Raw genomic sequence first — 15,615 nt, 5'->3', positions numbered from 1 at the left:
TCACTATTTCACAATGGATCTTGTTGATAATTATTAATGCATAAATAACTCGTCAAACAATATATTAAACAGGTCTGTGTGGTTGCGGACACCCACACTTGATTTTCTTTGACCAAATGTCGCCCCCTCGTGGTTTTATTTAGATAATACGCTTTTTCAAGTGTGATGACGCCGGATGTCCAGCAGGGGTCAGAGAAAACTCCTGTTTCTTTATGTGCAGGGGAGACAGTCATATCTTGTGCCTCAGGCTGACATCTTCTTTATTAATCATTATCTAACCGCTGTTTTACATTACGGGGTTGAAATAATAACGGTCATAAATATTTTTCGGATTACAAGCAGCTTATCTTAATGCATTTTCAGCACCAAACATCTGGCTTTTATCAGATAATACATGTAATTTCTTTTTAAAATAAAAGACCGAAACAACTAACTGCAGTAACTTCTTTCTTATGACCCGTGGGTGTATTTGTAGTAGGAGGCAGTTCAGGAGGTTGTTGTCATGGCAATGTTCTGATAGATGACTCACTGTGCTGTCGACCTACCGCTTTGCTTTCTGTATTTGCTCTCCAGAGGGTGTGGCGACGTGATTGAAGCAATCTGATTCCAACTGTGCCTCGGTCTGCACAGGTTTTGTGGTTTGAATCCAGGCAGCTCTCTGCTTGTATAGATTTATTGGGGAAAAAAGTCAAATCCATTCTAGAGATAACATACTTTAAAATAAATAAATAAAAAACCACTGTAGCTGTAGATCAATACAAATGAATTTCAACCCATTTTATCAGTCTTATGTTTAATTAATGAGCTGACCTCCCCAATCCAGGTCTTTGTTTAATAACCGTGTTTCCATTGGAAACACTGAGCTCATCACAGCACACTAATGACACACACCAACTGAGTCCATGAATTATTCGGTGATCTGGAATCAATTAAGTGCTTCGCTGTAGATTTCAGTGACAGTACCACATCAATGTTGCATGTACAGTTTATACTTGCAGTGATTTCCAATCCCAGCACTAAATTTTCCTCCTGTTAACGCATTAGTGTGTAAATTCTAATGTCCTGCCATTTATTTTTGCTCGTTATTGATGAATATTTCTATGCTGGTTTTCATCAGCATTTACAATTGGGATTTTATTGCTGTCTTTATCACTGTTTTTGTTTGTGTAAGTGCCCCAAATGTAAATATTTACAGCTAAATTATCCCTTTAACGAGTTGATGTACTCATAACGCTTACTTTAAAATAATAATAATGATAATCCTGTGTGTTTTAAACACAATAATTAATCATTAAAGTTCTATCAGATGTGAATATGGAGAGCAATCCATTTTATTAAACAGTAACTTTTACCGTTGTAAATGAAAGCATAGCTCGTCTGTATCAGACTCTTATCATGTTCTTCTGGAGTCTTCAAGGCTGCAGCGCGTTTAAAGCCGGTGTTTCCAGATGTCACAAGAGTGCAGAAGTCACAGAGACCTGCCACATGTGTCTCAGTCATTTATCAGTCAGATGGGAAATAACATCTTCACATCTTCCTCTTTCCAGGAGCGTTCGGAAAATACCAACACTGCTCCTGCTGCTCCTAATATCAGTATCTTCTTATTTCAAACGGTCAAAAAACATCTTTTTGACATTTTCATCTTACAGGTTTAAGGTATAAAATGTTGCCAATAACGACTCTGGAAATGCTAAAACAGGTTTATTTCCAAGCAGAAGCGCCCATCTGACGACCGGAAACGGCTATAGTTTCATAATAAATGTGAAGTCATGTTCCCCACATGTAAACATTTTACATTAAAATAAACATCTTACATTAAAACAACCAACCAACAAACAAAACCAATCCGTATTTCAACTCACTTGACGTTTGTGTGCGGTGAATTATTTTGAACGTGTAACCGGAAACGGTGTCATTGTTATTCCAACGACACGTTTTCCTGCGTACTTGCGTCAAGCATTCGACACAAATGCCGGACCGCTGCTCCAAACATGCTTCTTATCCTCTGGGCTGACTCGCTGGACAGAACCGGGGATGGAACCCTCCCTGCAGCCTGAACTCGCCTTTTATTCGACCACTGCGACCCAGCCAAGGCGTTAAAAGCGAAGCCGAGGGGACCTTGTTCAGTCACGGGAAGATGGCGGGGTTTTCGCCCGTCCTGTCAGTGGGGGATGGAGGAGGACGTCTTGCACAGCCCATCTTTCCTCGGTCCAGATCCGGTTCCGAGTCCGAGAGTGAACTGTCGCAGAGTCTGGCACGGACCAAGATCCGCTCGTACGGTAGCACAGCGAGCGTCACGGCCTCCCTCGGGGAGAGGTACGTCGAGCATCGCGTTACAGACAGCGATACTCTGCAAGGGATTGCTCTCAAATATGGTGTTACGGTAAGTTGGCCACCCACCCACCGCAAAATGAATGTTTCGCTCTTCATCTTGACAAGTGGTTCTAAGAGATTATTGCCGATTAAATCGGTTACTGACCAGTCCTGGTCCAACCCAAACGTCACGCCTGTGTTCTAGGACGGGTGGTCTGGCTGGTGTCTTTTTTACCGATATACGGTTCTATGAAAAGTTACCATAAAAAGCGTTTATGCCAGATGGAAGCTCCATCCAGCCACCTCAGGTCGGTGACCTAGAGGATTAACAGCAACTTTCTCTGCAAGTTCAAATGTCCTCAAGACCCTCATCTGGGCCGGCTGAGTAGGAAACCCCTAGGGTTCGGTCCAACAGCACCCCCTACCGGTGCAGAGAGAACTGCAGTTAAACGCCGCCTAAAAGAAGTAGGACAGGAAAGTAAAGGAAAGCTAAACTCCTTCAGATTTGTTCAATGCACCTATTGTTTTTTTTTTCTCCAGTCTCCCACTGCTTTGCAAACTAGATGGATTAAAACGATGCCATGTACCACGTGATCAAAACAAACGTACATGCAGCATAACAGGAAATAGAAGTAGCCTTAATGTTCATGGATTTGACTAAACTTGATTCTGGAATTACTTTTGGGGAAATCATGCTGTATTCGTTGTCACACTGATATCCCAGATGGAGCAAATCAAGAGAGCCAACAAGCTGTTCAGCAACGACTGCATTTTCCTGAGGAACAGCCTCAACATTCCCGTGGTGACGCCGAAGCGGTCGATATTTAACGGACTGTCTCTGGAGTCTCCTGATGGCGATGGCGACGTGGCCTGCCAGGATGCGGACAGTCACTATGTTGTGACGCAGGATATAGAGGGACCCTCGCCTCCCCCCTCTCCTCCCCCCGCGGACTCCAAAGCGTCTCAGCCCCAACCTGAGGAGCTGTCAGCCAAAGACTTCTTACATAGACTGGACTTGCAAATCAAACAGTCAAAGCAGGCAGCTCGCCGGCTCAAAGAAGAGGAAGTGAGGTAAGGGCGTGTAAAGCAAGCAGCGAAGGCTCATTGTTGTCGTGTATCCTCTGGCCAGTTGGACGGCTCCGGGGCGCCGGTCACGGGTCACAGATGCTTCGGTGTCCACCTCTGCGGTGGAACAAATACAGTGGTTTCTGTTTGCAGGCAGCATTCATGTCTGCTTCTTTAGAACATATTTGTCAGTTTTGACTTTAACCTTGACGTGTTTAGAGGACTCAGACGGGGAATTTAAAATATCCAGAAGCAGTATGAAGGTGGGAACCATCACCCAGTAAACAGGAATTTAGAAGGAGGGTTGTAGTCCTGATTAAGCATGAGCCCGTCGTCCTCCTGACGCTGTTGGAACAGAACCGGCTTTCCTACCTGCTGGGGGCTCCCAGGGCGGCGATGGTTGCCAGGTTTTTACCCATCCAAAAAGAAACAGGCTAACTATCATGAGAGAAGCTCATTTAAAAGCGCTGATCAACATGAATAATGACTAGCATGATTAATAGTATTTCTATGATTACATATTTAAATGATTACACCCAGCACAAAATATCTGCCTGTCTGACAACAGTCCAATTTGTCATGGACTTAAGGAATGTTAATATTATTTTACCCTCATGATTTAAATTGAGGATAGTTTTGTTCACGAGTTCAGCCAAGGTGTGTGTGTGCGTGTGTGTGTTTTAGACAGAGGCTCCCTCTGTTTGCCTAAAGGCTCGGAGCAAACACACACGACATGTCAGTCTTAGGTGAAACCACAAACGGAGGGACGCTGAAGCTTGTGTAGTTTGTGTAGTCAACCCAAAGGCTTCATAGAAACAAGATATGAAGCAGCAGCAAAATGAATGTGAAAACAGACTCAAACAACTTAAATGGTACCTACTGGTAATGTTCCATTTATTTATTTCACCTAAACATGTCCATCTGGGGATGGAAAATGTCCAGTAAATGCACACTTTTGCAAATGTGATGAGCAAGTTAGGGAAATCGTTATCATTACAGCATCTGTCGGACTAATTGTGATAAATACTTGAGTAAATGCAGAGATCTATGTTATCATTCCCTGTTGCCTGTAGAGTCTGCTCTCTTAACCATCCCAGTAGCTGAGAGATGTGTCAAGATTTAGGAAACCATGTTTCTGATAGAGGGGCCGAGGTGCAGTGTGGCTCTCTTTCATCCATTCAGCCTTCATCCATTATTCAGTCACTGTATTGAACAGCTGGTGAGAGAAGGAGGTGTGTGAGTGTGTGGCTGTTCCTATGAAAGAGACCATGAAACTGTTTCAGAATTGTGAAAAATATCCAAAATAATGAGCAATCTCTTGTTTTGACAGACATAGCGAAGACTACAAGGCTCCAACCACGTCATACCAGGAGATCTAAAGGACGAGTCTGTTCACCAGAAGCCTGCCTGTCACTGCAGTGTGTGTGTTCTTTTTGTCCAACCTATCTGACCTTTGCTTTTACCATTTTGTCTGCCTTTTATGACTCTTTTGTTTTTAGTTTTACTGGGAGACACAACTACAAAAATGTGAATCCGGGAATCTTAAAACCGTCCAAGCGAGTGTGCGTCCACTCGCTCATCTATAGCTCAAGCTGCTGCACAGAACCACCTGCTGCTCACATACACACACACGCACACACACTTATACACATGCACACTGAGCAATGCCAGGATTAGCATTTGCCCTTGCTTCCGATGTACTAAATCCCTTCCTAGAATAGTAACATTGGGAAGAATATTCCTCATCAGTGTTTACCTGCACAAACGCACCGGGACAGGAGCAGCTAGGACTCCAGCTCATCAACGCGTTCCGTTTGCCTCATCTTTGGAAACATAAGGGAGTTCTCTATTTTTGGAGTGTGAATGCATTATTTATGTGTGCAGAGGTCTGTCTTTTGCAGCTGTTTTATTGTGCTTTAAAATTTGTTTGGCTCTGTTTGGAAATATGAGAATAAATACATATTTAAACCAGAAAGATGTGCGGAAGTGCTTTTGCATCACTGCTGCATTATCACATGTAGGTACACTGTTAATGAAAAGGCAATTTTTAATAGCTTTAAAACGTTATGGAGGGAGAAAAGAATCACAAATATTTACAGTGAAAATACTCTAAAGATGAAAATACTGAACTCAGACATGCAGAGCGACACTGTCCCCTAGTGGGCTCCGAAAGAATTACAACATGAGGGCACTGACATGATGCACAAATATATATTTTTGGTACAATAAAAAGTAAGAATACATTAAGGTCTAATATATAGATTGAAAAAAGAAATAGAATTAGCTAAGATGGGGTATGCAACGTACATTTTTGTGTCAGGAGTTGTAGAAAAGTCGGAGATGGTTGGTCGTGACTAAGCTACAGCGTCATACTCTCGTGGTACTCATTTCCCAGAGGAGTTAAAATAAACACTGGCATTAATTTCACATGTTTAAGTTCCCCTTATTGTTTTGTGATGATTATTCACTGGCATTAATTTCACATGTTTAAGTTCCTCTTATTGTTTTGTGATGATTATTCCTCTGTCCCTTTTGCAGAAGTTTAGTGATTTTTTTTACTGAAATCTGTCATCAAAATATTTCGGGGATTTTTCAGGAGACATTTTGAGCATATTATGTATATTTTAGTGGTCGGTTGTTGATTTTAGGTCAGGTTGAGCTCAGAGTTTTAGGCCAAATGATGGAGAGAGAATTACAGACTGCTGTAGATCCTCTTTATGGTGTCGCCTTCGTCCTTGGCGATGATGCCTTTCTCAATGTATGCGTCCACCTGCTGGTCCATAAAGTCCTTCAGCTTGGAGAGGTCATAATCTAGGGAGGCAAAGAGGCACAGGTTTGGTTTATAATTCCAGATTGAAAGAAGATCAGGGATCAGGAAGCTGTGGAGGCAGATAGATCAGACATTAACCTCCTGAAGAGGGCTCCTCTTAAGACGCCACACCCAAACAAGCATAAATCTGCCACGGTTCCTCGCCACCACCCCTGAGGATTAAGGTCAGTGCGTGGTTGGGGTTAAAAAAGGCAACACGTACAGAGACGGAGGAGTGATACTGTAGAAGGACCGCAAAGATTCCCTTTGCTCTCCAGAAAGGAAGCAGGATTTGGCCATGTCACGACATAAACAAGCACGCTCTTATTCATCATAGTGACAGACGAGTCTCAGCGAGCAAGGTTTCTGTTCCTCACAGAAGGACGACCAAGAAGTCACAAAACACCTCCTGGCTCTCCTCAAACGCTTACATGGCCTCAGTTATTGTGCACTGTCTCCAACATTAACAATTTATGGGAGCTTCTTTAAAATACGGTTGCCCTGATGATGATAATCTAGGCGCGTGTCGGGGATTAACAGTAGCGTGGAATTAAAGGCATCGCAACCAAGTATCAAACCCAGGATTCTAGTTCTCCGTCCATCTGCTCCTCTGGCTAATCTGGGTGGTGTGGGTGGACGTGAACACACACACACACACACACACACACACACACACACACACAACACACACACACACACACACACACACACACACACGTGTTACACACTGAGAGACTGTCCTAATGGGTGCTTCTGGTAGAGTAAACACAATAAGTGGCCCATCGCCTTCACTGTTTCTATGACAATGCGTCTGTGCTGAAAAGGCCTTTGTCCTCCTTTAGATACGCCGTCTCCACATGGGTGGAGAGGAGGACGAGGAGGACGAGGAGGAGGTGAAACTTTTTGAGAGCATTTTATTCTGGTACAAGATGGACCACAAAAGTGGAGCTGATGGCAACTTAGCAAGGCCGACAATCACACTATGGGAGAAATTGGGTGATTTTGGAGGCCATTTTGACTCTGTGTGTTCAGTCCGTTCTGCTCAGATAGCTGACAAGAGGGCAGAGAGGCCCCCGTCGTCCCAGACAACCACTCCACACAGCAGAATGCTAATGAAGTGTCCTATATAGAGCCAGGACAGAGACGAGCGGCCAACAAAACATCCCCACCGCTTTGGCCCTTCAGTTCTGGACTCTGAAATCTCAATCTCAACCCGATTTGCCAACAGGTCAAAGGTTTTTTCTTATTATTCTCAAGATCCGCTGACACAGCCATTGATTGGCTCACATTAGCTCAGGCCACCGAACATCACTAATCTAAAAGCTCACCAAGCAACAACTTCTTTTCTTTTTTTCTGTCTAAAATATCCCACTGAGATGATGGACGGCCTGAATAGGCAGAACTCATTAACATTTTACTCTACGCTGTTTAATGAGGCAGCACCAAGCCTTGATTTCACACGGCAGGGAGGGCAGAGCCGGCGCTCCTGGTAAACCGGAAGGGTTTTTACAGCCCTTCAGATGTTTTTTATGGCAATATTTGTACACAGCAAATACGAAAACTGACTCACAAATGTGGGAAATCTCCAAATGTGAGTCATGGGCAATCAAGAGTCACACTGAGGTCTTTTCACAGAAGTGTGTCAGAAATGCAAATAATGTATGAGGCATACACACACACACACACACACACACACACACACACGCACGCACACACACACACACACACAATAAATAGAAGCTGGTCTCTGAACCTGGAGGATGTATCATTAATTAGGACATACTAATCCCCCCAAAAAGTCTGTATTCATGAACTCTGTTTTACACCCCCCCCCCCCCCCCCCACCCCCCACCCCTTCCACACTCACAAACACACACTTACATTTAAATAGCAAATTTGCAGATAATAAAAGAAACATGAAACGTTTTGTTCTCTGGGGAGCTGTTCACCTCAGACATGTCCGTGACCCGCCACGGTTAAGTGAGGCGACGAGCCTCTTAAAGCCCTGGAAATAAACACGGTGAGCTCAGATCTTTTCCCACCATCTCCCACAAAAGCTCCCACATCTCACCGTCTTTGCTTTCCTCTTTGTTGTGCTTCTTCAACCACTCGATGTTCTTCCTGATGGCCTCCAAATACGTCTCTGACTTGCCAGGCTGATCTGTTGGGAGTAGTGGGAAATACAAGGTGATGTAGAAGAACCGTGAGATGGAGGTTGTGGGCTGATATTCTAAACTGTGAAAGGTTGATTATAATATTTGATCTGCAGTTGGAGAGGTGACATTAACCACTGATCAAGAAAAGCATTATGTCAGACACAGCATTCAGCTCATGTTAATATCCTGCAGCCTGGTCGTGATCGTGCTTCATCTTTCCTTTCTTATATCTCATATTTGTTCATGGATTAAACTGATAAGAGGGGAGCGCAGGGAGAGAGAATAACAGCAGCAGCTGTGCCAGGCATCCCCGTGAATGTTATTGGACTGGCCTAGTTCAGGGCCCGGCAGGGACTTAGCTATGATTGACCTGCTCTGCGCGCTGTTGCTCATTTCCTGTCTCAGTCAAACGATTAAATCTCAAAGGCCTTTAACTGAGCCAGCAGCACCACTGGTGTGTGTTTGGTTCGACACATTTGACAGTTCCGGGTTTTATTTAACACATTCCAAACAAACATATTAATAAATCAATGATAATAGGAAACAAATGAGGGGCTACAACAAAACTGTTTCTTTCTTGCTTTTCCAATCAGGGTAGTGGGGCCCCTGGGAGCCTAAAGCTGCACCCATGGACAAGGTCCATCACTGGGCTCTGAAACATGGGTGAACGCAGCAGACACAGGCAGACAACTGCTCACTAATCACTGAACAAGAGGCTAATAGTGTTTCTGCTGGTCATCGTGGGCGGCGGACTGACTGGTCGCGCTTGAAGGCTGCTCCACTTTGGTTGAGTCCTTCAGGTTCTCGTACTCCTTCTGCATCTTTGCAGCTTCGGCCTTGGTGTTGTCGTCTTCGTCAACGTTTCTTCCTGCGTCAGACATGGACGGATCAAAAATGTTAGGCACCTACAAGGAATTTTGGAAGTGGATAAACATTTTGGAGAAAATGGCTGTTTTGCCCTGTAGAAGATTATTTTTGGTCAAATCTTTGGAAAGATATTCAGAGGGCCCATCTGCTGTGTAACAGAGGGTTTGTTGCCAAAAAACGCTGGCTGGGAGCAACTAGTTCTGGTTCTCTGTGAGCTTCAACCTTTTGCAAAGCCTGGCACACGGCAACATTTCTGGATTTATAGACTTTGACAGTAAAATAAGATATAAAACCTTTATTAGTTTAGATGCTGGCCAGCTGTTTAATGACTGCAAAGAAAAATCAATCAGGAGAAGATTAACTTTCCGACTGACACCCTGATGTGTCAACCATGCTGCCGTCCCTGCGCTAGGTAATAATAGAACATTAGATGAGACTTTTACCATTGGGCCCCATGAAGTCGGTGGACCCCAGAGACTTTCCCAGCTTGTTCTTGGTCTGCATGGCGATCATGGCGTCCAGATTTTCTACAGATGGGAGAAACTTGCACGTTTCATTCAAAATCACATGTATGAAAAACATCCCTGTTTCATCCTTAGCAGAGAGGATAGAGAGCAGCAGCCTAGGAAATCACATCGGAAATAAAGGAATCACACACACACACACACACACACACACACACACACACACACACACACACACACACACACACACCCTTTCGGTCTTTTTGTTATAGGCCGCATCAACACTGATTAGCAGCTTTGAGCCATCAATGTTGTACCTGGATGACTCATCAGAGCTTTACAGCAGTGGTGGTGGTGGTGGGGGGGTCATTGACATGTTGCTAGGTGATGGCAGAAGACCGTCCTCTTATCTCCTCATGTCACATAATATGCCTGTTTTGTTCAGTTGTGTGGTGCAAGAGGACAGTCTGTCTGCTGAGCTGCAGCTAGGATCATCAGAACACGGGCTACTAATTAATCCATCTACAGCCCCCCCCCCCCCCACTGTTCATCCTTAATTACTTAATCGCTATTTTTTTAGTGTTCAAATGTGAAGAATTGGAAACCAAATTTGTTTAAATTCTGTGTTTAGCGTGCTCTCTGTGACTGGACGCCGTCCTCACAAACAGAGATTGTTTGTGGGTTTTTCCTGAGGTGACAGCTGTCTCGTGTGGGTGGCTGATCTTTCCACGAGCTGCACATGTGATGGCGAGCATGCAGTAAATCTGAGCTGGATGCAAACAATGGCCCTGATGCTAATCTGTCTGTGCGTAACAGGATTCACACTCCAGTGCCTCCTGGAAAAAGGAACAACAGCTTGACTGAACACAGAGGAACAGGCAGAAATGAAGGATTTCTTTTTGCCTGACCGCTTGTTAAGAATGGACTTTTTAAAAAAAACATCTTTTAATCATTCATTTGCAAAAATTAAGAAACTAATATCAGGTTTCCCCAGCAAGGATTTTGAGATCTAACCCCAAAACCACCTCGAAAGTGAGATCTCTTACCCAGATAGGACACGCCCTCTTCTGGGGTGATGGTCCCGTATTTCACCATCATCTTCACAAAGTCAATCAGTGTCTTCATGATGGTGATCAACGTCTCCCTCTCCTGAGTGTCTTGATCTGCCACAACAACCCAGAGAAACCAACGTTTTAGCATCTACATGCCATTAGGGCTGAACGGTTACCATGGTGCCATGGCCATGTCGGCGGGGGGGTGTGTTTCAGCAGCAGCACCGGAACTTTCAATAACACATAGGTGAGTTCAGTGAATAGATTGAAGAGATGATTATTAACTGCTCGGACTCTAAATAACCTGTATGATGTCGACTACGGTTCTGTTAGGTTCTACCTGAGTCCAGGCTCCTCAGCAGGTGGTAGAAGTTGGGGAAGTACTGCAGGTCCTTGAGTCCGTCTCCACCATTCACTTCATTGCCTTCCTCCGTGTCCTTATCCCAGCTGTTTCCAGCTGTGTCTCTCTCATCGTCCTCCACGTCCCTTTCCACATCGTCCTCGACCTCTTCGTCATCGTCCTCCTCCTCCCCATCCCCCTCCTGCTCCTCGTCTTCATTGTAGCGGCCTCTGGGTGGCTCCCACGCATCCTGGAAATGATGCCATGATTTCTTGAGTTACCTTCTTCTTCTTTGTCATCTCATAACTATTTTGCAGATCTCACCATGTTCGTGTCTGAACCCTGGTCGTCCTGCTCTTCCCTGGCGTCTCGGTCGTTGCTCTCAATGTCCATGATCTCGTTGTTCTTTGCGTTTTTGGTGATGAGGTCCTGCAGGGCTTCGGCCACCTGGTACTCCAGCGTGTCTGCCTGAGTGTCGGTGATCTACGAAGATGAAAACAATTACACACTCCATGCACAAACACGTCAGTCCGTTACCAGAACCCTCCAGACATTATGTCTTACGTCCCATCATGCTTCTCTCTCAGGAGCAATCAAAAATGGACTCAACGGACTTGAACGGCAGCAGAAAGGCAGCTGAACATATGGAACAAAGAAACGTTCACACGTTCCACCCCTTTGCTGGCATGCTTGCCATGAAAGTGCGGCGAGAGGGAAGCCTCCTGTTGAGAAACCGTGCCACCGAACAGTTCAGAACAATTTCAGAACCTACCAGTCCCAGCTTAAGCAGCTTGGTGACGATCCTGTCGAACACCCCTCTGTCGTCCTCCTCGTAGATCTTGTTTGCGATTTTCTGGACAATGTCCTCCGCCGTCAGCGGCGTGCCGTCGACCTGACGGAAAGTCTCGGAGTCATCTGAGAGGAGAAAAATGCCTTTTATTTCAGCACGATGGTGCAAAAACCTGATGCCAAAGCAAAGTTCCCAATGGTTCCTCAGCTCAGTTCTTACATAATGACCCCACACACATTCAAAATAAACTGTGGCAGATTATCTTTGCCTTTAGGGCCTGGCTGATGCATCGGTGCTGTACTGCACATCCGAACAGCAGCCTTACAAGAACTGAAATCCAGTGTGCGCACTTGCCAAATTTAGCCCGTCATTGCCGGATGACCCTGAGAATCAATAGAGCAGCGCTGTGCTCACCTCTGTACGCCAATGAATAATATCAAATTATGTCTGAGCAGAATGAGTGAAATTCAATGAGGTCTGGAGACGGGAATGGGGTTGAACGACGTGACAAGAAAGAGAATTTTGGAGTGAAACCCCTCATAAGAGCTGTGTAATATAGGAGCATGGAGTGGATAAAGATGGTGCTGGCTGATGCCTCTGAGAAATAAAGGAACAAGCTTCTGCAGCGCCACAGACCGGAGATAAGCTTTCCTTGGAGCACATGTTCAGCCTCTGCCTCTTTACTCTCTGCCTCTGCTTATCTCTGTCACACTCACGTGTCCTCCCCTCTCGTCAAACGCCTGCCACCCACAGGTGGAACCCTGCAGCGTGAGGGAATGGAGGCCCGGAAATGGAGGCCCGGAAATGGAGGCCTGGAAATGGAGGCGCGTTCACGCCGGTACTTGCCATCGTCCATGCCGTTCTTGGTGGAGTCGTAGTCTTCGACCAAACGCCGGCTCTTGGTGGAGTCCGATATATCCGGAGCATACTGCTCCTCCTCCTTCTTGAGCGGCAGATCTGCGCCGTCCTTTGGTTTTTGGCCATCGGCCAGAGACTTTAAGACGGTTAAATCATCCAGGTCCTGCGTGTCCTTGGAGGAAGCGGGGGGCTTGACTTCTGAAAGGCAGCAGAAAAACAATCGAAAACATTACCGAGACAGATGAAACCTGATTTCCTGGAAGGGTGACAACATGAAGCCACGTCGCAGATGGAAACAAAGCGACACGATAAAGAGTTCCTCTCACCAGCCAACTGGATTGCAGCCTTTACACTGTCGGCCTCTGCAATCTGGAAAAGAAACAGCAAGCAGTGAATATTCCTTCAGGATATAAACTCTCTTCCATTAGATGGGCTGTTTGACAAGGAACCATAAACTGCATTTGACCGGATATTAAAGAACACATTGCAGACTCACTTGCTCCTGTATTGGCCTCTCTTCTGTCAACTGTCTGTTGTACACAGTTTTATCTGCAACAGAACGAGATCAGGCTTTTCTTCATCATTACTCCCCTCTAATCAGCGACAACACAATTCCAGAGCCTTTTAATGCAGACAGTTTTGACTGGAACGAGGTGTGTTTTTCTCCCTGCGGCCGTTTCTGCTCTCCCAACAACAGCGGCGGCGCTTAATCGGATTATCAAACAAAAGATTAAACTGCTGCGAAAATAGACCACAAGCGCCCACAACATGCGACCAGGAGATAAACTTTGGGATCTTTGTTCCCCCGCTAATGATTCCGTCCCGTTGTTTTAAAGCTGAAGCTCCCGAATCAGCACACAAACATTTGGGACACAATGTTTCTGAGTTTCATGTGATGCACAAAGAAAGTGTGAGATTTAAATTTACGCAGGTATAGTGAAATCATGCGGGGAGGTTATTCTCAGATGCCACGCAAACATCACAGGAAAGGGTTTCTATAACCCGGGCAGGTCGTCTTCAACTCACCGTCAGTGGAGGGTGTCGGTGTGGGGAAGGCGGACACCTGGCTCCCCACATCCAGGGCAACGAAAAGGATTAAAATGCCGAACGATCTGGGCGCCATCCTGGAGGAAGCTGTATCCCGGCTGCCTCCGAGTCTCCGCTCCGATTCACCCAGAGGAGGAGTGCTGAACGCGTGGACAGCTCCGGCCGCGGGTGCTGAAAGAGGCGGGCGCTGCGCCGCGGTGAGCCGGGCGGCCTGAGCGAATGTGCGCCGCTGAGCCTGGAACTGTTGACGAGGCGCGGTGCTGAAACCAGGTCACCTCCGTTTAATTATAACCGGATAATCAGGGAGGCTCTTCATGCCCCGTGTGAGCTCCAGCATCACCTGCCAGGGAAGTAATGGAGCAGACTACAACAAGACCTGCCCCCATCACGGAGGAGGAGGAGGCGGAGAGGGAGGGCAACGCTGCAAAAAGTGTCCATCTCATTTAGCTTCTCTGGTAAAAACACAAAAGTCATTTATCATGTTAATCTGGGCTGAAAACGGAAAACCGATGGAAGAATTTTAGAGGCATAGATAACTTTAAAAGCAAATTATTCAAACACTGTAGAGCAAATGTAAAGGTGATAACCTCTAGGGAAGTGAATCTATGCCTATGCGTTTCACTTATCTTATTTACTGACCCACCCGTTGATGAACGCTGCCGACGCGTAAACTTTAAACAGCGTTTGGCACGAAAATCCACCCAATCTGTGCGTCATAACCTGCGTCACGGTTGTAAATCTTCCACGGTCAATAGCGACCATTATCAAAAAAGCAAACAATTAGGCACCTCAACAAAGAGGGGAAGCACATCAGGCTGTTTTTCTTTATTACCACTCTACTGTTCCGTTTATTATCTATATTATTATCTATATTAGTCTCCAAAGAGCCCACAGTGATAGCATAACTTCATTTCCGAGCTTTTGAATTTAAAGAAGAGGTAAGGGGACTAAATTTCCTGATGAAGGGTCCTTCAGCAGAAGGTGTTGCCCTGTAAATGTTTCTCTATTAACACACATCATCACCAGCACATTTAATATCCGTTAAACACATGATGCGTAGAACTGAGGGTGTGTGATGGGGATATTGCCTTTAAGCCTGTCGGTGGTTTATCAAATCCTTCTGCTCGGGATTAAAACTGATGCGACTGAGATTAACATTAACTGAATTTCCATTCAGCTATTGAGAGTATGTATCCAGAAGACTTAGTTTTCTTCGCGTATTTTCCAATTCACATTTCTAATGCAGTAATACTTGCACTGCTCCATTATGCCTGACCTCACACAAGAAAACACACGTGTTTTTAATGCACTTTACCACAATACCAAAGCAACAAAATGGGGCTGCTTTTAAAAGGCCCATCACACCTTCAGTCTCTGCGGCTGAATTAGCCCAGCAAACTGCAACGAGAGGAAGAAATCGATTCAGCATTCATCCCATCAAAACAACCGGAGAACACAGTACGCAGCAAGAATTTAGCATTTAGCTCTGTGGTTTTTACTTTATTAGTTCCAATATAACGAAAGTAGTCTCTGGGTCGCTCCTGCTGCGGTGATTGTGAGTTAATTTGTGTGCTCCAATTTCATTTCCTTCCGAAAGTAAATTGGCCTACCGGTAATTCGATTTTCAGTTCAGTTAAAAGTTTTCTTTGTCATCATCATCCGCAGCAGCACTGACAAATCTCACTGCCTGGGCCAAACAAGAATTGATTCTGTGCAGCTCGGGTGGGACGGCTGTCCTGTTTGCCCTTTTTTCTGTGGGAAGATTGGATGACTGCACTTCCGGTCCGTTGGCTGCCTCAGCAGTAACGTGAGGGTGCCAGAGCCAGCAGAACCTCAGTCCAGTAGGGATCAGAT

General features: G+C 45.4%; 2 protein-coding genes across 2 annotated transcripts; one reads left to right on the top strand and one right to left on the bottom strand.

Moving 5' to 3' along the window:
- Positions 1-1,810: 1,810 nt before the first annotated feature.
- Positions 1,811-5,353, top strand: lysmd2 (LysM, putative peptidoglycan-binding, domain containing 2). The gene is made up of 3 exons (XM_057019198.1): positions 1,811-2,383; positions 3,038-3,384; positions 4,709-5,353. Exons 1-3 carry the CDS (start codon positions 2,138-2,140, stop codon positions 4,755-4,757), a joined length of 642 nt encoding a protein of 213 aa, XP_056875178.1. The 5' UTR covers positions 1,811-2,137; the 3' UTR covers positions 4,758-5,353.
- A 54-nt stretch (positions 5,354-5,407) lies between these two features.
- On the bottom strand, positions 5,408-14,123 carry scg3 (secretogranin III). The gene is made up of 12 exons (XM_057019187.1): positions 13,741-14,123; positions 13,211-13,263; positions 13,041-13,083; positions 12,703-12,912; positions 11,839-11,981; positions 11,391-11,549; positions 11,067-11,316; positions 10,721-10,837; positions 9,654-9,737; positions 9,101-9,211; positions 8,259-8,348; positions 5,408-6,189 (listed from the first exon to the last, which is right to left on the bottom strand). Exons 1-12 carry the CDS (start codon positions 13,835-13,837, stop codon positions 6,071-6,073), a joined length of 1,476 nt encoding a protein of 491 aa, XP_056875167.1. The 5' UTR covers positions 13,838-14,123; the 3' UTR covers positions 5,408-6,070.
- Between the last annotated feature and the right edge of the window lie 1,492 nt (positions 14,124-15,615).

This window comes from Takifugu flavidus, chromosome 2, assembly GCF_003711565.1.
Source record: "Takifugu flavidus isolate HTHZ2018 chromosome 2, ASM371156v2, whole genome shotgun sequence".
NCBI classification, from domain to species: domain Eukaryota; kingdom Metazoa; phylum Chordata; class Actinopteri; order Tetraodontiformes; family Tetraodontidae; genus Takifugu; species Takifugu flavidus.
This window is presented reverse-complemented; position numbering and strand designations above follow the sequence as displayed.